This window comes from Mirounga angustirostris, unplaced genomic scaffold (genome assembly GCF_029215605.1).
Source record: "Mirounga angustirostris isolate CCGP_5_RB_7025 unplaced genomic scaffold, mMirAng1.0.hap1 SCAF_5, whole genome shotgun sequence".
In the NCBI taxonomy this organism is placed as follows: Eukaryota; Metazoa; Chordata; class Mammalia; order Carnivora; family Phocidae; genus Mirounga; species Mirounga angustirostris.
The window spans coordinates 153,221,682-153,243,312 of NW_026991713.1; the positions used below are offsets into that span (position 1 = coordinate 153,221,682).

The window sequence follows — 21,631 nt, forward strand, 5'->3', positions numbered from 1 at the left end:
AATTTGAACCCAGTTCTCTGGCCCCAAAGCCCAGGTGGAGCAAGGCTGAGCTGAACAAGATTCCATGCAGGTGTTCGTTATCAAAACTGGTGGTGTCTAGGCCCTCAGGTAGAGAATGAAGACACTTCTTCCCCTCCCCTCCAGGTAACCTTGTAATAACACATTTGGTGCAAAGTCGCATCCGAGCCCACCGTAACTTGATAGACCTGGGTCTGAATTACATCCGCCCTAGTATAATTATGCCAGCCTAGTCAGTATTTATTCTCCCTCCACTATTTCTAGGCCCTGGGCTTGGGACCAGGGATGGCACAGAGGTTAAAATCACAGGCTTTGAGGTTGTACCTCCTGGATTAGAGTCCTGCTCTGTCATGTCTTAGCTGTGTTGAATTAGACGGGTGACTTAACCTCTCTGAGCCTGTTCGCTTACCTGTATGATGGAGATATGAATAGACCTACACCCACAGGGTTGAGAGGATTCAATGGATGCTGCATATAAAGCATCCAGCATATAGTAAAGGCCCTATGTGATGATGGTGAGGAGGAGGATGGTGATGCCATGGCCATGATAAGCAGAGGACGAAAATACTGCTGCTGGAAGAAATAGATAGTTGGTGTTTGGGCCAGAGTTGAGAGTCTGGATGTGTGGGTACATCCTGTCTACTGATATGCACCGGTAGTTGACAGGTAGTACCCAAATGGCACAGGATAAGATGAAGGTCCAGGCTAAGATGTGGCTCACACCTCCTCCCAAAACCCTAAAACCCAAGGCTCTCCGAACAGAAAAGCTCACAAGTTCCACTACTCGTGAATGAGCCCTTGGCTGGTTTTCTCTCACTAAGATGAATGAAGGGCAGCAATTGAATATTCATTTCGTAGTAAAATGAGCCATCATCTGCCCCCCCCCCCCCCCCCCCCGTCAGCTGGGGCCTCACCTGCTGCATGAGCCAGCCTAGCCACGGCGCATCCTCTGTCATCCCCTCCACAGGGCACAGAGCGGCCATGGCTTAGCTCCAGTCCTGGCACGGGTGGTGTGTTACAAAGGACGCTTGGTGGCAGATGACAGAAACCCAGCTGAAACTAGGCTAAGCGAGTAAAGGAAGTTAATGGAAGGAGAACATTGGTATCCGACTTCGGATAGGGCTGAATCAGGCAGTTCAGATGATATCATCAAGCCCAGACTCCCGGTAGTTCTCGTCTTTTCCTTTTGTGTGTGGGTTTTGTTTTTTGTTTTGTTTTTTGTGGGTTTTTTTTTTGGCTTTTGAATTATTTACTATTATTCCTGGAGTGGGTTAAGGAAAAATAAACACATCAAATAGCCAAGTAGTTCAATAGCAAGAATCTTTGTCTTTTTTTTTTTTTAAGATTTTTATTTATTTATTTATTTGAGAGAGAGAGAATGAGAGAGACCACATGAGAGGGGGGAAGGTCAGAGGCAGAAGCAGGCTCCCTGCCGAGCAGGGAGCCCGATGCGGGACTCGATCCAGGGACTCCAGGATCATGACCTGAGCCGAAGGCAGTCGCTTAACCAACTGAGCCACCCAGGATCCCGAATCTTTGTCTTTTTTAATTGGGGTGTAATTGACATAACATTAGATTAGCTCCAGGTGGAAGACATAACCATTCGTTATTTGCATATATTGCAAAATAATCACCATAAGTCTCGTTACCATCTGCCAGTGCGGAGTTACATTTTTTCCTTGTGATGAGAACGTCTCAGATCTACTCTCTTAGCCGCTTTCATATATACGATACAGTATTACTGACTGCACGTCATGTCCCCGGGATGGAGTTATTTTATAACTGGACATTTGTACTTTCTGACTACCTCCTTACCTTCTGTTAGTTCTCGTTTCCTTTGTGTTGGTTTGATTTTTCTGGCTTCAGATGGCGACCCTTTGCAACTTACTACCCTCATTTTGCAGATGAGGAAACAGAGACATTAAGTAACTCGCTTAAGCCCACACAGGGCAGGGCTAGGACTCAAACCTGGGCGGGGGGAGTGGCCCCAGAGCCCAAGCTCATGACCCCTGCGTGATGCAGCCTGTCTGTGCTCTCGGCCTGCCTTCCTCCCATACGCTGGGCGGCCTCGAGGCAGCCACTGCTTCTCTGGGCTTCATGTCCTCCCTTGGAAAAACGAAGGGGATGAACAAGATGGTCTCCCAAGGCCCTTCCCGTTCTGACGCTCTCTGCTCCTGGACCCACCCTTGTAAAAGACATTGAGAGAAAAACAAGGAGTTTGAAAGATCAAATGATGTGGGGAGGCCAGAGCACGCAGTGAGACACAAAATAGGCCACGGGGTGCCTCGGTTTTTAATTCCACATGGTTCCTAATAGCAGTGTTGACCTTCTGTCCCCATCTCCAGCCCTTGGCAGCCAATTTGGATTCCCAGCTCCAGCTGCGAAGAGATGGCATAAAGGCAAACTAATATTTTAATAGCTGCCAAATTGGTCCTGACTGTTCCTGTAATTAAATGAAGGGGAGTGTTGTGTTCACCGTTTCTCCTTGCTTTCCTCCAAAAATTAAAGTAACCAGATACAGCAAAAGCCAGGCAGCACAGTTACCGTTTTCCCAGGGAGCCTCTGCAGGGCGAGCAGAAGCAGGTGCCCTAAAGTCCACTGTGAGTCTCAGTGGGCAGGTCCTAGCAGACGTCCCCCAGAACTCCTGGCTGCTTCTGCCCCGCTGCGAGGCATTTCCCAAATGTCTGCAGCCTGGGTGTGGGGGAGCCCCTGACGGGACAAAAGGGAATATCCTTTCCATCAGCCTGAATAGGATTTGCTCTGGGACTTTTCCTGCCTCGGTCCATCTGAGCTCTCCGCCTGATCCAAGATCCCCAGGGTCCCCATGCTGAGCCCAAGGACGCAGTGGGGTGCGGGGCTAAGCACCTGCCCGCTGGAGGCTCGGTCCCTGTGTTGAAATGCCACCTCTGTTTCCTCATCTTTATAACATCGGAACAGGGAGGTCGGGATTGTGAAGGACCAAGTGTCCTCACCGACCCCGGGAAGGCCCCAAGCCAGGCACTGTCCACTGTGTTGTCTCATTCCAACCTCATTTGGCAGGTGCTGCCCCCTCTTAGAGATGAGTACAACCGAAGCGTGGAGAGTTGTTTTCATGGGCCCAAGGTTCCACGGCCACTGGGCAGCAGGGCTGGGATTGGAACCTGGTTCACTCTGACTTTAAAGACCTGGGTTGTTGTTTTTTGTTGGTTTTTTTTTTTTTTTGGTCACACCACGATTCGTGACTGCATCTGAGAGGACCTGCAGTTTTAGGTTCTTGGGAGGGATACAGATGAAAGAGCAAAATTCTAACTTTAAGCAGAAGCGTTTTTTCAATGATTTGGAGAGGGAAGATTAGGTCCTTTCCCTGCTTTGCAGGGTCAGCATATCCCAACGTGTGTTCATGATCCAACAGTGATATGCGAGATGGTTTCGGGTAGCTCATTCACAAGCATACGGGGAAAGTTAGGTATTGATCGTAAGTGTATCAACAAACATATAATTGATTTCATGATTTTCATGGCTATTATGCTTAGAATAAGACTAAGTTTAAAAAAAATAGTTGAAGCTATTTTAAGCTGGTTTAGAGAAAAATAATAAGGGAGCTTTCCTGTTCGTGTTACATAAAGCACCTGGCACAGCAGGTAAGAATCCAGGCTTGGACTCTAGGCATGTGACCTTGACTGAGTTACATCAATCACCTGTATGTCCGTTTCCTCATCTGGAAAATGAGAATGATGCTAATAAGACCAGCCTCGCAAGAGTCATTAGAAGAATTAAATGGGTTGACTATAGGGATAAACTCTTGGAACAGTTAGTTGTGCATATTAACTTGGTGAGGACGGTGGTCGTGACAATGATGGAGAAAAGTCATGAAAATGGAATATAAATGATTAACATTTGGAACACTTTCTACAATTCTTACAGAAACAATTAGCATTTGAAATGTAAGAAGGCTAGACCCCTAGGAAACTAGGAGGGGTCCTAGCCCCCAGGTCAGAAGTGACATCAGTCAGTTTCTTCCTATTCTCAGGTCCATACCCCACCTGTTTTAAGCAGCACCCCCCCCCGCCTTGGGCACCAGAATGGCAGCTAAGCAGCTTCAGCAGCTCCTTCTCTCTGACACTGAACTAATCTTCAGACCCAAAAGTCCCTTGATATATAAACAGGCAACTGTTTAGCCAAAAGTTGGCAAATCCATTGAGAGCCTGGCCAGGAACCTCCTCCAAGCAAATCTGCTCTCAGGAGGCCCTTTGGTGCCAACGTGCTTATCAAGAGATGGGCTCTCTCCCCAACTATCTTGTAGCGCTATGATTGATGCAAGGAGATAATTAATACCTCATTTCCAGTGAGGAGAGCAGATTGCATTTCCCTTTCACTTTTCTTCAACCCAACCAGTGAGTTTATCACTGTTTGCATGTTCACTTTATTTAATCCAGTTATAGCAGCCACGTCAAAATAAAGCTTAGCATCGCACCAGCACCCACACAAAGCTGTGGACGCATCTCCTTTCTTGGCTTCCACGTGGGTTTTGAGGTCAGCTTGGGAACTTTTCTTTTTTCCAAAACAATACACATCCAAGATGGACAAAAGACTAGAAGAAAAGTGTGTTGATGGTGTCATCTCTGAGAGGTAGAGTTTGATTTTTACTTTTTTCTTTGCTTTTTCTATTCCAAGTCTTCTATGAATGAAACGTGCATTACGTTTATAAACAGAACCAAAGGCAGTAAACACTGTTTTTTAAAAATGTGTGAAAAATTGTGGCATACCAGTTAGCCCTGAGTGGACCTTTAGATTCTTGGAAGTACAAGCTGATTTGGGGCCCTAGGCACCACGAAGACCATCGGCCACCAAGTCAAGTCTAGGTCCCAGGATTTGGGCCTCTGACTCTACATCTCTTCTCACTTCTCCCCCCCCCCCCCTTGGAGATCAAACCCAAGTCCGCTTTCTTCACACAAGGCAGTAGTGAGAGTCACATGGGAAGAGTTTCCTGGGGGCCAGGGACTGTCCTAAATGCTTTACAGAGATGACTTCTTTCAAGTCTCAAAACCAGCCCATAATGTAAATGCAGTCCTATTAGGGCCCATTTTCCAGATGGGGACACTGAGGCAAGGTAGGTTAAACAACACCCAGCTCATCAGGGGGGAAGTAGACCAGAACCCAGGAAGTCTAGCCCTTGCGTCTGCACTCCTAGTCACTGTACTACACTCATTCCCTCAGAATGTTCATTGCGGAGCTTTCCACCACGTCCTGGTAGATGATACATTCCCTCCAGCAATGAGGTCAGAGTCAGCCCCGCCTATGGTTGGCCTACTGGAGTGTGTCGGCAGAGCTGACCATGTCCCTGCAACCTCACTCCAGGCACCTTGGCGTCTTTCCATTCATTGGGCTCTTGCACACGCTCTACCTGTCCCTTAGAAAACTCTTCCCTGGGGCGCCTGGGTGGCTCAGTCATTAAGCGTCTGCCTTCGGCTCAGGTCATGATCCCAGGGTCCTGGGATCGAGCCCTACATCGGGCTCTCTGTTCAGCGGGGAGCCTGCTTCTCTCTCTCCCACTCTGCCTGCTTGTGTTCCCTCTCTCACTGTCTCTCTCTGTCAAATAAATAAATAAAATCTTTAAAAAAAAAAAAAAACTTCCCCACAGCTCCTTAGATGACCAATTTCCTTCCCACCATTCACAGGAAGCTTAAATGCCACCTCCTCAGTGAAGCCTTCCCCAACAATCTTCACTTTTCTGTCCCTGCCTCTGAGTTCTTCTGTAGAACACTTATCGCACACACCTAATTATATGTTAATGTGTTTTGTGTCTCTTTGTGTCTACTTACTTAGTTATTAGAGCAGGATTATAGCTGGGTGGCTGAGAGTGTGGAATCCAGAGCCTGACGGCTAGGGTTAGAATCACACCCTTGTCCCTAACCAGCTGTATGGCCTTGGGGAAATTACTTAGTGTCTCTGTTCCTTCATTTGTAAAATGAACCCTCATAGGGTTGTGGTGAAGACTAAATGAGAGAATATGTATTAAGCGTGAGGAACAGAGTCTAGAAAGTGGCAAGACTCAATAAATGGTGGGTGTTATTATTTCTGTATTTTATCCCCCTGGAAGAGGGAAGAAGGTCAGGGATGATGTCCATCTTATTCACCGCCATATTCTCAGCACGCAGACCGAGAGTATCCAAGATGCTACCTAGAGTTGCCGAGTGAGTGAATACCCCAGGCCCCCTTGTTCTTCCAGATACTGCACAGTAGAGGCAAGACAGTTGACTCCAACCCAGGTCAGGAAGGGGCAACAACCCACCCTGGGCCTGAGAGAAAATGCCCAACAGGGCCCCTGTGGAGCTGCCGACTAGGTCCCAGTGAGCTGGATCCTTGCTGACTCGTAGCATGGGAAGATGATATATTAATGCTGCTTGGACGGAATTGGAAAGATGGGCCTGACGCTTGTCATTTCTACCACCACAACCATGGGCATTGTTTACTAAAATAATCTCAGGATGGGGTGCTTGCATGGCTCAGTCGTTTGGGCATCCAATTCTTGGTTTCGGCTCAGGTCACGATCTCAGGGTCATGGGATCAAGCCCCACATCACGTTCCGTGCTCAGTGGGGTGTCTGCTTGAGATTCTGTCCCTCTGCCCTGCCCCAAATAAAAATAAATAAATCTTCAAAATCTCAGGAGATGAAATTCATCAGGAGGCTTTGGGCTTCTGTCCTTGGTGCTGAAGCATCATCGCTTTTCAGGACCTAGAGGTGTCTTCTTAGCTCTGGAGGTGCCCTACTCATGCCTGTCTACCAAATTGCAGGAGAGAGAACAGGAAAGATGGAAATTTTAAGTTTGTAGCTTGATGAAGGAAAAATATTAAGCATCTTGGTGAACATTTATGGAGCGCTGTGGATTTTCATGCTTTGTTCCATGACTTTATTTCTTAACTAAAATGCTTAGGTTGTACTTATGCTAAAGGGAGTAATCTGGATTCAGTGACAGATCACTGGACAGGAAAGAGAAGAAGGGGAGATTTTATTCCTAGGCTATGTGACTTTGGATGACTTTGAATCATACATCCTCTCAGTGCGTTGTTTTTTTTTTTTTTTCAATCTATAGAGTTAATTATATTAGCTGATTGCTAAGATTCCTTCTTAAAACATGCTGTAAAATCTGAGGGGCAGAGTTCTTCCTTTTTGAACTCATTATAGGACAAGACAGTTCTGGAATAATTCCACACTCAATGAATATGCCGAGACTGTAGCCAGGGAATTAACTGAATTGAGAGACTTCATTGTCTGCCTTTTCTGAGATCAGTTTCAAAGGCTACAGCAGCTTTCTTAACTGACCTTTCCACACACGGATGAGAATCAGGACCCCTGTCCCCTTCCCTCCAATTTTCTTTGATGCTCAACTGAGTAGAGCTTGGTCCCTGTGATTTCAGTAGAATCATATTTAGTTATGACTTTGTTCCATGTTGTGCCAATAGAGAAAGTCTCTGGAAGGCAAACCGCCCATCCCTGAAATCATAGGAGGTAAAACCAAAGGCAGGTGGTTCCATGTTTGCCCTTAAGTAGTCTGTTCTGAAGACAGAAGTTCTTGTGAGGTCTGGCTCTTCCAAGACCAACAATGAGTCCTTTTCTCTCGGATTTCAGATTTCTGCACAGTGTCTTTTTGAGGTAGAAGTTCTCAGATCCTCTGTTTGGATCCTTTTGCAAGGACCCTGACAAATTGGGACAGAAGAAGAACACAGAGTAGTTAAGAGCTTGCATGGGATTCATCCAGACCTGGTTTCGAGTCCAGGACCACTAGCTGTGTGACTTTAGAGAATGCACTTTACCTTCTTGTGATTCAGTTCCTTCGTCTGTCGAGTGTGTATTAGAAGAATCAGATACCTGGTTAACTAAGGGCTGCTACTTCCTGATTGAACAACCGGCATGGCTGTTAGCTGTTACTCTTCCTTTTATTCATTGGCTCAGTAAATATTTATTGAGCACCAGCTGTATGCGAGGTACTATTATAGGTACTAAGGATACAGCCATGAACAAAAATAAGCCAAAAAAAAAAAAAAAAAAAAAAACCAAAAAACAAAAACCCTCTGCCCTCTTGGGCTTACATCCAGTAAGGAGACAGTAAACTAAATAAATACCTTGTATATGGTAATGCAAAGTTTTAAATGCTATGAAGAAAAGCAAAGCACAAAAGGGTGGTCAGGAACATGAGGGATTGTGGAAGGTGCTGCCGCTTTGTAAGAAGGGACTGACACCTGGGTCGGTCCATGGCTAGGATGAACGGTGCTTCCTGAACACTTAGCAAGAACCTTCGTAAACCTCACCTGTTACACCTTCACAGCTGATTCAGGGGGTTGTCAGCACAGCTGTGATGGAGCTGATCCTATAGATGAGCAAACTGGCATTCAGAGAGCCCAGGCAACCCCACAGCTCACCATCCTGTGAAAGCAGAGACAGCCTTAGTACCCAGATGCCCTCCGCATCTCTTCTCTCATTCCACCTGTTGCCCCTGTTGCCTCCACATAAGCAAGTCATCTGGAGATGAAACTAGAGAGAGGGGAGTGTCATTGGTCACCCTCTGTTATCGGGCCCAGTCTGCACGCCACCCCTCAGGTGACAGCACCACGCATCCTTGGCTGCTGACCAACATTTGTGAATAGCCACACCCAGCTGTTGGCCGATTTACCTTGATTTCCATCCATTCCCTTTGCAAGCGATGGCAAATGCCCAGGGCAGAAAACAAAATGCAGATCCCTGCCCAAGCATCTGATTCCTTTCCCTTGCTAGAAACCCAGACTCTGGGCCTCGGGCCACCTCCTCCCTAGTCCAGACCCCCTCTCAACCCTGGAACTGAGAGCTGGGGGATTGTTTGTCTCTGTTGACTCATAATTAACCAAAGAATGAATTTGCAGCTTATCACTTTTCAAATGCAGTAAATATAGCAACCAATCTCCCACCCCATGAATATTTCATTTTGGAGATTACTGCATAAATGTTGTATTTGGATATTATGGTCTGGGACGTCACATTAAAATTGCAAGACGATGCTATTCTCCCATAATGGAACACGAAATGTGGAAAGAAAACTTGTGCATGTCCTCACACCTGTATTTCTTTTCTTTCTCTCTCTGGGTTAGTCTTGGTTACCATGTAAGTTCTGCTGTAAGTTACCTAAAATTTAAAGTCTTAAGCATGGTTAAGTGTCTGTGATTGGACATTATTATATAATTAGCACCAGTCAGAGCTGAGGTAGGATTTTCTTTTCCTAAACTCAGGGGCTTCCTTTAATGGATGGGTTTTAGAGCTCAGTTTTGTATCCGTGGAATGGTACAGGAAGTATACTGAAAAACCTGCAACAAGTCATTCCCAGAGAGAACATGGTTTTGTGAACAGCTTGGATTTTACCCTTGGAAACCTGTGTTAGGGAAAGAACAAGACTAGGGTCTTTGGATATCTGGGTCTTCTGGTTGGCTTGTGTCTTCTGTGTATCCTCGGAAGAGTCATCAGCCTTCTCTGGGATCCCATGTATCTGGCTGGAATTCCTGCCCCACACTCTCTTCGTGGGTAGAACAGAGTGACTTAGAGAGTGTCACAACCGGAAAATGCCCAACAGTTACCTAACCCATGGTTATTATGGCTGGTGGCCCATGAGCTGGAGTCAGGCTAGGGATCTGTTTTATGTAGCCAGAAATACCTTTTTTTTTAAGGAGTTTTTTCAAAAATTTTTCAAAAAATGCTTTCTCTCCTTCTTTGCTGTGACTCCACCTACCCTATTGTCTTATACCCAGCCTGCTTCCCATGCTTCCATTATCTGTCTGACCCCTGTAGGCATTTGAGGTTGCGATCCAGACCTAGCCCAACTTTATCATTTTACCAAGGGAGAAGCCAAGACTCAAGGACATCGCTTCCCAAAGTCAGCTGGTTACTGGCAGAGCTGCACCACAGCATAGACGAAAAGTGCTTTTCAGCAGAACTCAGCCTGTTCACCATCATCAGTGTTTTGATGACACCGTTACCATTTGTGTTAAGAACTCAGTGTATTACATCATCATGCTCAAAGGGTGACCAGTGCCTAGGGGCAGGTCCCCCACTTATGCAGAAAAAAGAACTGGCAATATGGATTTATTAGTGAGGTTTCACACGGTTCCCTCCAGTGGATGTTAGTGGATTGGGGGAGGCTCAGGGGGAGGGAGTCTCTGTAGAATTCAGCATGTCCAGCACAGTGAAATGGACTCCAGCTTTTGTAACCTGCCGTGTGGCCATCACAGTGGACCTTTCCTGAGGGGCGCCTGGGTGGCTCAGTTGGTTAAGTGTCCAACTCTTAATTTCTCCTCAGACCATGATCTCAAGGGCATGAGATCAGGCCCCACGTCGGTCTCCACGCTCAGCATGGAGTCTGCTTGGGATTCTCTCTCTCTTTCTCCCTCTCCTTTTGCTCCTCTCCCCGCTTGCTGTCTCTCTCAAATAAATAAATAAGGTCTTAAAAAAAAAAAATAGACCTTTCCTGAATCACTGCCTTGCGCTGCCCTAGGATCTGGGAGAAAAGCGGAAAGGAGGAATCCGAGGTCAGTTCTAATGAGAGCCGCGTCTACCTGGGGGGAGACTGGTAACTCTAATCCGAAGCCAGTGATGACATCTGCCATGGAGATGCAAAGACCTGTAGACACATGACGAGGGAGGTGGACTGGCTTAGTGGAAGAGGGGTATTTACGTGCCACAGCCATGGTTGCCTGCTCTGTCTGGGGCCTGAGAACATTCACATCCATCCTGGTAGGGATAAGAGTTTAAATTGTTGAGGAATGTATGAGGATTTTTGCAACTGCAAGTGGCAGAATCTCATCTCCAAATGCCCTAAGCACATTACTGATGAGCCTGGTGGTGAGTCACACATGGTGGGATCCAGGATCTCAAGCAAAGTCACCAAGACTTAACCGCCCCCCCGTCCTTCTCCCCCTTTCCCTCCCTCTCTGCCTCCCTCTCTCTTTTGCTCTCCCTCCCTCTCCCCTTCCCTCCCTCCCTCTCCCTTCTGTGTTACCTGTACTATCAAACAGCTTCTATATTTGTGGCGACAGGATGGCTGTTAGCAGCTCTAGGCTGACATTCTCCCAGCAAAAACGCCATAGAAGAGCCTCCTTCCTGGGCGCCTGGGTGGCTCAGTTGGTTAAGCGACTGCCTTCGGCTCAGGTCATGATCCTGGAGTCCCGGGATCGAGTCCCACGTCGGGCTCCCTGCTCGGCAGGGAGCCTGCTTCTCCCTCTGACCCTCCCCCCTCTCATGTGCTTGCTCTCTCTCATTCTCTCTGTCTCAAATAAATAAATAAAATCTTTAAAAAAAAAAAAGAAGAAGAAGAAGAAGAGCCTCCTTCCTGGTAGATGCAGCAAAAATCCAGGGCCCGATCTCAGACTTAACCTTGAGTTACTCACCCATCCCTGAACCAGTTATCCAGCGGGGCAGATGGAATACTCTCATTGACCAGCCTGGTCATGTGGCCACCCCTGGTGCTGGGTGTAGGGCACGAATCCAGGTCAACTGAGATTGAAGATAGGTGACCGTCCAAGGAACAGTCAGGGTGTGGTCCCAGAAAATTGAGGGGTGGATGCTGGGTAGTCAAGAACACGGGATGAAGCCTTGAAAACATGCTGGGTGGAGGAAGCCAAATACAAACAGGCCACATATTGTCTGATTAAATCTATGAAATGTCCAGAATAAGTAAATCCATAGATGCAGAAAGCAGATTGGTGGTTGCCAGAGGCCAGGGGCAGAGGAATGGAGCGAGTGACTGCTCACGGGTACAGGGTCTCCTTTGGGGGAGGGTGCTTAAATATTTTGAAACTACATAGGCGGCGACTGCGCAGCATCATGAACGTACAAATACCACTGAATTGTACACTTTAAAATGGTTGATCTTGCGTTGTATGAGCTGGAGAAGCAGCGAGATCCCTGGGTCAGGAGATGTCTAGACAGCAGGCTCCCAGAGAGAGAACTAGCTCCTGAGGGGCAGGAGCATCCTTCCTTCTGGTCCTTCCTGCCCCACACCAGGCCAGCACACTGCCTGGCACACAGTATGTGTGAAGTTCATCCTGCAAAGGACCTGACGGTTCGGGCCAGAAGGCTTGGTTCTAGTTCTACCCATAGCAGCCCTTTGATGTTTGATTTCTGCATCTACAAATTAGGAGCTGCCAATTCTGCTCAGCCTGCCTTGCAAATCCCAAATACACACGCGCACACACACACACACACACACTAACGCAGGAGTTACTAATCTGGGGTTCATGGAGAGAATTCAAGGGTTCCATCACTTGGGCTGGGAAGAAAATTATTTTTGTTTCCACTAAACTCTCATTAAAATCCAGCTAAATAGAGGTAACACACCACAACAGTATTAGCAGTAACTGTTAGGAATCACAAATTTTCATATCACATTATGGTTGTGCATATACCTCTAAGTATCATTTACGCTCACCTCTTCTGCACAATTACAGTAGTTATTAGACCTGCCGCAAGATCATGTTATCTGATGTGTTTAAAAAAAAAAAAAAGAAACACACATGATTATCATGAATTCAGTGTTTTTAAAAATCTTTTGTGATCCTGTATTTAATGTGTGAATCCAAAAGCACACAGATTATCAGATCGTAACTTTGGTGTTTTTAAAAAATACTTTGTAATCCTACATATTTTGAGGTGTGCCTTTAAGAGCATGATTCTGAGATGAGCATCCAGAGGCTGTATTCACCCAACTGCCAAGGCATTCGTGGCATGAAAAGGTGATTTCCAAAAGTTCTGCAAAGGAAGAAGAAGATGATCATTGCATTGTTCTTGTGCCGGGCAAATCCCCCTAAACACTCTAAGCTTCAGGGTCCTCAGCTGTAAAATGGGCATAATGGCAATGCCCACCTCATAGGGATATAGTGACCTGCCTCACTTCTGAAGATCAAGTGACAAACTATACACAGAGCCCCTCCCCGGCTTGATCCCTGGCATACAGTAAGTGCCCAGTACATGCTTTTATTGCCATGATTGTGCTATTTCATTTGGATTCCGTGCACCTTTGGGCTGAAGGGCGACTTTGTCTTTCCCAGGTTCATCCGAAAGCAGGGTCTGGACCGGCTCTTCCTGGAGTGTGACGCCCACATGTGGCGCCTTGGGGACCGCCGAATCCCGGAGGGCATTGCTGTGGATGGAGGCTCGGATTGGTTCCTGCTGAACCGGAAGTTTGTGGAGTATGTGACGTTCTCCACAGATGATCTAGTGACCAAGATGAAGCAGTTTTACTCCTACACCCTGCTTCCTGCTGAGGTGAGTGTGTAGGAAAAAAGTCCCTGAGCAGGTTAGGAGCTGGCTCTAGCCTTTGGAGGAATACGGAAGCTGAATTTTTGCTGAAGGTTTGGCAAAGCAATGCTGGTTCCAATACTTAGTCCTCCAGACATCCAGATGAAGGTGGAGAACTACATCAGCCACCAGGGTCCTTGCTGTCATAGCAAGCCCCCGGCCCTCCTCTGGTCTGCATGGAGGGTGTATGGCATAGACAGACACACAACTGCCACCAGCAGTCCACACAGCATCTTTGTGCAAAGTAGAAAAGGCAGTCCTTCCTCAAGACACTTGGCTCCCATTGGTCATAAAAATCATCATGATATGCTGACCTTGTTAGAACAAGACACTTCACTGCCACTTTCCAGAAAATGTTTGTAAAAAAAAAAAGAAAAGAAAAAGAAATCTCTCATTCCTACCGTGTTGATGTTGCCCCATTAGGGTTGTGCAGTGTGTAGCCTGCACAACTGTATATGCTGGCTTTTTCAGGACACACCCACATCAACTTTTGACAGATCGTCCATGGTCACCAATCCTGTAATACCCACTTTTTCAACATGAAGAGTACCTTTTCTGATTTCTTAGTATTTGTCTACCATTCCCTGACAGACAGTAGTGTTGGCCTTATCATTCACAAATGGAAATTCCAGTGATCCCAAAGACAGAGAGCCAGGGCTTCTGCTGGACCTGCACTATCTCCCGTACTGACAGCCATTGGGACGACTCAGCATTTCCTGATGACTTTTAGAAGCATTTGAAAAGCTCCAGGGAGCCTGTCACCACTTTTCAGACTTCGGTGCAGGAAAGGTATCTTAGTTCAGACTGTTACAATGAGGTACAACAGAGTAGGTGGCTTATACACAACAAAAATTTACTTCTCACCCTTCTGAAGGCTGCAAGTCTGAGGTCAGGGTGCCAGGATGGTCGAGTTCCAGTGAGGGCCTGGTTCCGGGCTGCAGTCTGCATACCGACCGTTCATATGCCACAAGGGACGAGGGAGCTCTCTGGGGCCCCTTTTGTCAGGGCATGAACCCCATTCATGAGGTTTCCACCCTCCTAGTCTAATCTCTTCCCAAAGGCCCTCACCTCCTAACACCGTCACATTGTGGAGCTGGGATTTCAACCTTTGAATTTAGAAGGAGACAGAAACGTGCACTCCATTGCAGAAGCCTGGTTGCGTAAGGTTGCAGACCGTTCTGGAACTGTCCCCCGCTCCATCCGGAGGTGGGTGGGGACCCAGTTCTGAAATGCTGCCACTGACAGGCCAGCAGCCTTCTCAGACCTGCACCGACCTCCAATTGACTTCCATCCCAGTTTCTGACTTCAGAAAACTCCAGAGCTGGTTCCACTTCTCTTGAGCCCATGACATCTCCCATGAGTGGTCTCCTACCATTTCTTCCTGGCAGTGCCCTAGGCTCAGGCTGTGTTTCTAGTCCACACAAGACAACATACCTCATTTGATGGTTCCCGCATCCCTCACCAACATCTGGGGCAGCACCAGGCTGGTAGGGCTGACCACTCACATCACTCCAGAGCGATGATGGGCTTGCCATCACTGGGCCCAGTTTTACTATTCTGCACACACATTTGGTAATCAGCTTTTAATCCTATTTCACCAAAAATCACCTTTTCTCTCAGTGCTGATAACCTCCTCATCCATTATCTTGCGGGGAATTTCTGTATCATTATGAAAGGACACAGGGCAATTGGTAATTTGGAACTTTTCCCCACCGCTTGATGGAGAATATGTGCCTCTGTGGGCTTGTAGACAATTCAAGCTTAAAATCCAGGTTCACGGGTATATGTCATTTAGCCGCACAGGAAGGGAAGCTGGGGGTGGTGGGTGGAGCCTTGTTTTGCCCTCCACCTATTGAGAAGAGACTGTGTGCGGTTCTGGTTGCCTTAATCAAGATGCCCATCCTGATGCTGGCTTTGTCTGTCACAACCCTGTCCCAGCACACACAAGCACTTTACCCTCCAGCATCCCTGCCTCGCCCTTTCTTCTCCCAGACCACCATCAGAAAACCACTTTAGAATAAATCTGAAGGCTGAGCCATAAATTTGTTACAGGCAGACTCCTATCCCCCAACAGCTTCCCCTAGGGAGCAGAGAGCAGGGGAGAAGGTATCTGCCTCGTATCTGGGGTTGTTATAAAACAGCGTCCAAATAGAAATCTGCCTCTCCCTCCCTCCCTCTCTCTCTCTCTCTCTCAGTCTTTCAGAGGCTATAACCATGTGTCTCCTCTCTGGTCTCTCTCCACTCTCAGCATTGCTTCTTTCTCACATTCTTAGGAGAGAGAGGCCAAGAGTCTTAGGATTAGCAGAGACCAACAGAGCCTGGTTCAGCACCACGGACAGCAAGCAGCCCTAGCCCGCCCCTCCCTGTGCTGCAGTCCAGCTCCCATCCGTGGCTAAAGCAGGAGGGGTACCTAGGACACCTTCCAGCCCTGGGACTGATACACCCATGAATCTGGCTTCCCTTACCCAGGGGTGAAATTCCAGAGCATCAGTCTTTGTTCTTGAGATATCTCAGACTAGAATCCCTTTGGTTTCAGACCTGGCCATTTGCAAAGCATGAGCCTTTTTGGCTCAGGATTTTCTGGATAAATGTCACCATGTTTCTTTTGGTTCCCATGTGTGGCCATGACCGGAGGGACTTTTCCTCTCTGCCAGGCAGACAGAAGATGTCCTGAATGATAGGAAACACCTTGAAATCAGATTGTAGACTGTCGGGAAAGACAATTTAGAGAAACACCCAGAGCGTTGGCCTTCCAAGCGGAATTCAGCCCCTGTGGACAAAACATCCCGTGTGCCCTGAGTCACAGCAGACTGGCGGCTGACGCTCCTTGGCAGAGACGACCGAGGAGCCTCCCAAGGGAGTCCCTGCACCGTCATGTGGTGCTGGGGAGGGAGGCTGCAGGAGGTCTCAGGCCAGTCCCTTCCCTGTCTCCCCTGCAGTCCTTCTTCCACACGGTCCTGGAGAACAGCCCCCACTGCGACACCATGGTGGACAACAACCTGCGCATCACCAACTGGAACCGGAAGCTGGGCTGCAGGTGTCAGTACAAGCACATCGTGGACTGGTGCGGCTGCTCGCCCAACGACTTCAAGCCGCAGGACTTCCACCGCTTCCAGGTGAGCCTGCCGGCCGGCCCGTAGCACCTTATCCTGCGGCGACCGGCCCTGGCCGGGGGTATTCACAGTGATGGCATGAGCAGGGGCCACCATTCACCGGCCACTTCCCCCGTACCAGAGCAGTTCTAACCATTTTGCCTGTATTGACCCAGAGGCCCCCACCATCAACCTCAGATGGGTACACAGAGATAGTGTTATTGTTACTCTATTTTAGACATGAGACACTGAGGCACAGAAAGGTCCAAAAACTTGAGGTTGCACAGGCCAATGTATGTTTCCACGTCCATTTCTCTATCATTCAATCATTCTCCGAAATGTGGGTTAAGAATGTATTTCTGGGTACAAAGTTGAGTGTGCCCAGGGCAGAGTTTCTCCACCTCAGCCCTCTTATCATGGTGTCTGGGTCGGTCTCTGCGGCGGGGGGCACCGTCCCGCACCGTGCTGCATGTTCGGCAGCGTCCCTGGGTTCTGGCCACTCCCTCTAGGGGCACACTTCAGTTGTGACGACCAGAAATGGCTTCAGACATCGCCAGATGTCCTCTGGGGGCAAACTCACCCCCAGTTAAGAACTGCTGGTCTCTGGTGAGGTCTGGAAATTTTTATTTTAACCTGTTAGATTCTGGAAAATTCTGATGAGCAGCCAGGTTTGGAAAACACCATGCTCTGAGGACCTAAAGGAGGAAGAGGGGGTAGACACACTGGTGCTGTCACAGTATCTCTGCACGGCCTGGCCATTTATGGTTCTGGGGAGAGCAGAGGGCAAGGGGTGATCAGTGCTCCACCCGCTTCCGTGAGCCCGAGGATGCCTTGGCCCCCAGACCTGTTCAGGATGGCAGCCTCTTTCCATCCCCTGTGAGTGTCCCTCCTGCTCCCTCTAGGCCAGCACCCTGAGGCTCTTCCTCCTCTCCCCCTCCACCATGCCCTCACCCCTGCTGCCAAGAGCACAGACAGAACGCCCCAGAATGGCTAAGCACATGGCTCTGAGGTCACGAGAGCCACCACGTGGAGCTAGTATGCTTCTTCCCCAAGCACGAGCCCAGAGGGCGGGCGGGCGGGAACCACAGTGCAGGTGGGTAACCCAGGCTGAGGTGCCCCCACCGACTCGCTGGGGCACGTAACAAAACCGCCCAGGGGAGAGCGCAGATGGAGCTTCCGGTCTCTGAGCCTGGCTCCTCTCCTTGGCATGTGGTCCCCAGACCATCCCCATCAGCCTTGCCAGGAAGCTTGTAAGAAGTACAGAATCTCTGCCGCTGCCCCCCGCGTACTAGGTCAGAATCCGCGTATAAATAAGATTCCCCAGGTGACTGGGGGGCTCCTTATGTTTGAGAAGCTCAGGGGTGGGGATCCGTTCTGTCCCAGGCTGTGTGCCAGGCCCTTTGTGGACGTTGGCTTCCTTGGGGTAGGCATCATCCCCGTTGTGCATGGGGAAACTGAGGCACAGAGGGGCGAACTTTCTTGTCTGTGGACACACAGTGGAGTGGTAGGCCTGGGGGTCCCTCCCAGGTGCTTCCAGTTACAGACCTGGGCTTTTTCCACTAGACCCCGCGGCCACCCTGGTTTTGTGTCTACATGGGTGCAGAGCACACAGCAGGTGGCATCTCGTTATTCGGGTTCCCTCCGGGCGCCCACCTGACATCTCGCACCGGTCAGCGGTTGCTGCAATAAGTATTTCTTTAGGCCTGTTTTTGGAGGCAGATGAAGAGCTACCTAGGGACCTCCTCAAACCCATGTTAATTTAGGTATGAACTTGGGTGACATTTAACGCTTTTGTCCACGCAAAAAGGATCCGCTGAGCAGAAAGAGGGTTGTGGGTTGGGGGGGGGCGGGGGGGTAGTATTTGACCTATTCAAAAGGAAAAAAAAAGGATTCCCACTTTTGTAGAGGACCAATTGTTGCCCTCGAGGCAAAGGACCGTCATCGTTGAGAGCAAGCAGCCGCGCTGCTCGGGGCAGCCTTCGTGTTCCAGCCCCAGCCTCCTGGGGGCATCGTGGTCTCTGGTAAAAACAGGCCAACACGGAGGCCTCGCACATGCTCACAGCTGTTTCTTTCACAGTAAACAAAGATCCAGAATATCCCCCAATATCTAGACTCAAGAAACTGCTGCCTGTAAGGAACTCAGAGTTCTTGTTCGAAGAAGAGTGGTAAATCTAGAAACATGCCCTTTTAGAAGATCCAGCTGGGAATAGAGAATCACAGGCAGAGACCGGAGGCTGCCTGGCCCCCGAGTCCACTTCTCTTGCCCCAGAACATGAAGATCTAGAAGCTTCTTGTTGCAGGCTTCAGGGGGTAGTGACAATAGATCATAATAGCAGATGATCCTGTGTGCCAGACTCTATGCTAAGTACCTCTAGGATTATACCCATTTCAAGGATGAAGCTGAGGCCCTGGGTGATTTCCCCAAAGACCTATATAGCTGGAAAGTAGCAGAGTAAGGATTTGAACCCAAGTGGTCTGACTCTTTTCAGCGCTACTGTAAGGGAACTGAACTGACCCTCCACCACAAAGAGGGCCAGAATATTATTAATATTATCCACAGACCACCACAGGGTTCATAAAGCAGGGAAGTGAGAGGATGTTCAGAATAATACCAAGGATGTTTGTTTGCTCAGTTAGCAGCTCAATCCTAGGATGATGCAGTATTTGAGTCCTCAGATCTGGGTTCGAATCCTGCGGATGTGTGAGTCTGTATATATCACTTCCCCTTTCTGAGCTCAGCTTCCTTATACATAAAATGGGGGTCATCATGCCTGCTTTGCAGAGTTGATTGAAGGATTCGAGGTGGTGACATGAACGCAGTGCTCTGCAGAGAGTGTGTGCTCAGCGGTTTTTATTGTCATTAGTACTGTTACTAATCCACTGCACTGACAACAGTACCAGACCCAGTTGAAGGTCCGTAATAGCACTAGACCCTAAGCTCCTCAAGCGAGGGGCTGTGCTTTCATTGTTCCCATAGCCCTAGACCGGGGTCAGCCAACTACGGCCCCTGGGCCAAATCTTGCTTTTGTAAGTACAGGTTTTTGGAAAATAGCCACAGCCATTCATTGGCCAAGGCTGTGCTTACTATGTGGCTGCTTCACTGGACACCAGCAGAGCTGAGTAGCAGAGTAAGGATTATCTTGCTGTGTGACCTTAGATAAGTCCCTTTCCCTCTCTGGGCCTCTGTTTCCTTGAAAACTTGGTTTACATAAGTGGTCTTCATGATCACCTAGGAAACTTTTTTGGTTACGGATTCCTAAACCTCATCTCCAGAGATGTTGACACTGTAGGTCTGGGGAAGGACTCCAGAAACTGAATTTTTTTTTTTTTTTTTTTTAAAGAGGGAAGTCGGGGAGGGCCAGAGGGAGAAGGAGAGAGAGACTCTTAAGCAGGCTCCATGTGCAGTGCAGAGCCCAACACAGGGCTCGATCTCACAACCTTGAGATCATGACCGGAACCGAAATCAAGAGTCGGACACTTAACGGACTGAGCCACCCAGGCGCCCCCAGAATCTGGACTTTTTTAAAGCTATTCAGTTGGCAGTGGTGTGAGCCCCGGTTCCGGTGTCACATTCTCTTCAAACCTCAGCAAACGAATCCCCTCAAAAATCTGTTAAGAATGTAGATTCCTAAGCCCCCCTCGCAGAGACTCCGACCAGTACCTCTGGGCTGTTCCTTGTGAGTCTGTCAATCACTGGCAATGCCCAGGAGGCAACAGGGAGTGGTGGGGACTGAGGTGAGCGGAAGCGTCTGTGCATATCTACAGGGAGAGCTGCCCTTCAGCTTTAGGAGGTCGTTCCCTTCTGGGAACATGGGCCTGGGGTTGCCAGGTCTATTTCTGCTTAAAGGGAAGCCAAAAGTTGTTTCTGTGAACTCTGGTACCTTTTAACTACTGCCAGCTAATTCAATTTTAAAACATTCTGCTGGACAACTAAAATATACCTGCAGGCTGTATTTGTCCCGGACCTCCAGCTAAATGATTTTTGAGATCCATCTCCGCTATAAACATCTAGAATGTCATTTATTTAACGGACATTTAAATGATGCTATGTGCCCATCATTGCTTTAAATGCTCTGCAAATATTAACTCATTCATTCCTGACACACTTCTTCTTATCTCCATGTTACAGATGAGGAAACTGAGGATAGAGAGATTAGTAAGTGTCAGAGCTGGGATCGGGATCCAGACAGGCTGGCTGCAGAGCCCTGCTCCTAAAACCCCCACCCCGCTTGCTGACGTTGCTCTTTTTATTCTCTTCCCTGCCCCCCCCCATCCCGCCCCGCCCCGCCCGGGAGCACAGCAGACTGCCAGGCCCACCTTCTTTGCCCGAAAATTCGAAGCTGTGGTGAATCAGGAAATCATCGGGCAGCTGGACTATTACCTGTACGGGAACTACCCTGCGGGCACCCCGGGCCTCCGATCCTACTGGGAGAACGTGTACGATGAGCCGGACGGTACCCACAGCCTGAGCGACGTGGCGCTCACCTTGTATCACTCCTTCGCCCGCCAGGGCCTCCGAAGGGCCGAGTCGTCACTGCACGTGGAAGGGGAGAATAGCTGCCGGTGAGTCCGTGGGCGGGCAGGCAGGGGGAGGGCGGGGAGGGGCGCACAGCACCGGAAGGACTGTGGGGTGGGGTGGGGACCGCGCGCTTCTCCGCGTCTCCCCTGACCTAAAAAGCAACCGAACCATCCCCATGGCCCGAGTTCATCTGCTCTAAGCCGCGGTCCCACAACTATTTTTGCAGAACACCACGTCTTCTCTTTACCTAATTATGTCCTGGCGGCGCACCCGTTCTTTATGCGAAGTCTGTGTATCTTAGAAGGAAGCTTTATGTCCCCACATTAAATAGGCATGTTTGCCTTACACGGAAGGGAACCATGGAAATACAGTACTTTTGTTTGTTTAATTCTTCTTACAGAAGATGTCAAGTAGATACGAAATAGTAGAGTGCAACCCCATACCCCCATCACCCAGTTCTAGTGATTTCTAGCTCCGGGCCAAGGCGATTTCCTCTTGGCTTTTGCCCACTTACCCCTCCTCCCAGATCAATTTGAATGAAGCAAAGCCCAGACTCTCATCTGAGTCATGAGTATTTTAATAGGTATCTCTGAAAAATAAAGGCTCTTTTTTAAAACACAAACATACTATGGTTGGCACACCTAAAAATATCACCGAAAACATCATTAAAATGCAGACCTATTATTTAAGACGTTCAGGGATCCC

The 21,631-nt window shown here is 48.6% G+C and overlaps 1 protein-coding gene across 1 annotated transcript in view; it reads left to right on the forward strand.

The window, feature by feature from the left end:
• Window positions 1–21,631, forward strand: part of XYLT1 (xylosyltransferase 1) — a 299,327-nt gene that overhangs the window by 254,111 nt on the left and 23,585 nt on the right. The window contains exons 7-9 of the mRNA XM_045875055.3: window positions 13,066–13,282; window positions 16,255–16,431; window positions 20,708–20,970. Coding sequence (XP_045731011.1) covers window positions 13,066–13,282; window positions 16,255–16,431; window positions 20,708–20,970 — 657 coding nt within the window. The remainder of the gene's footprint in view (window positions 1–13,065; window positions 13,283–16,254; window positions 16,432–20,707; window positions 20,971–21,631) is intronic.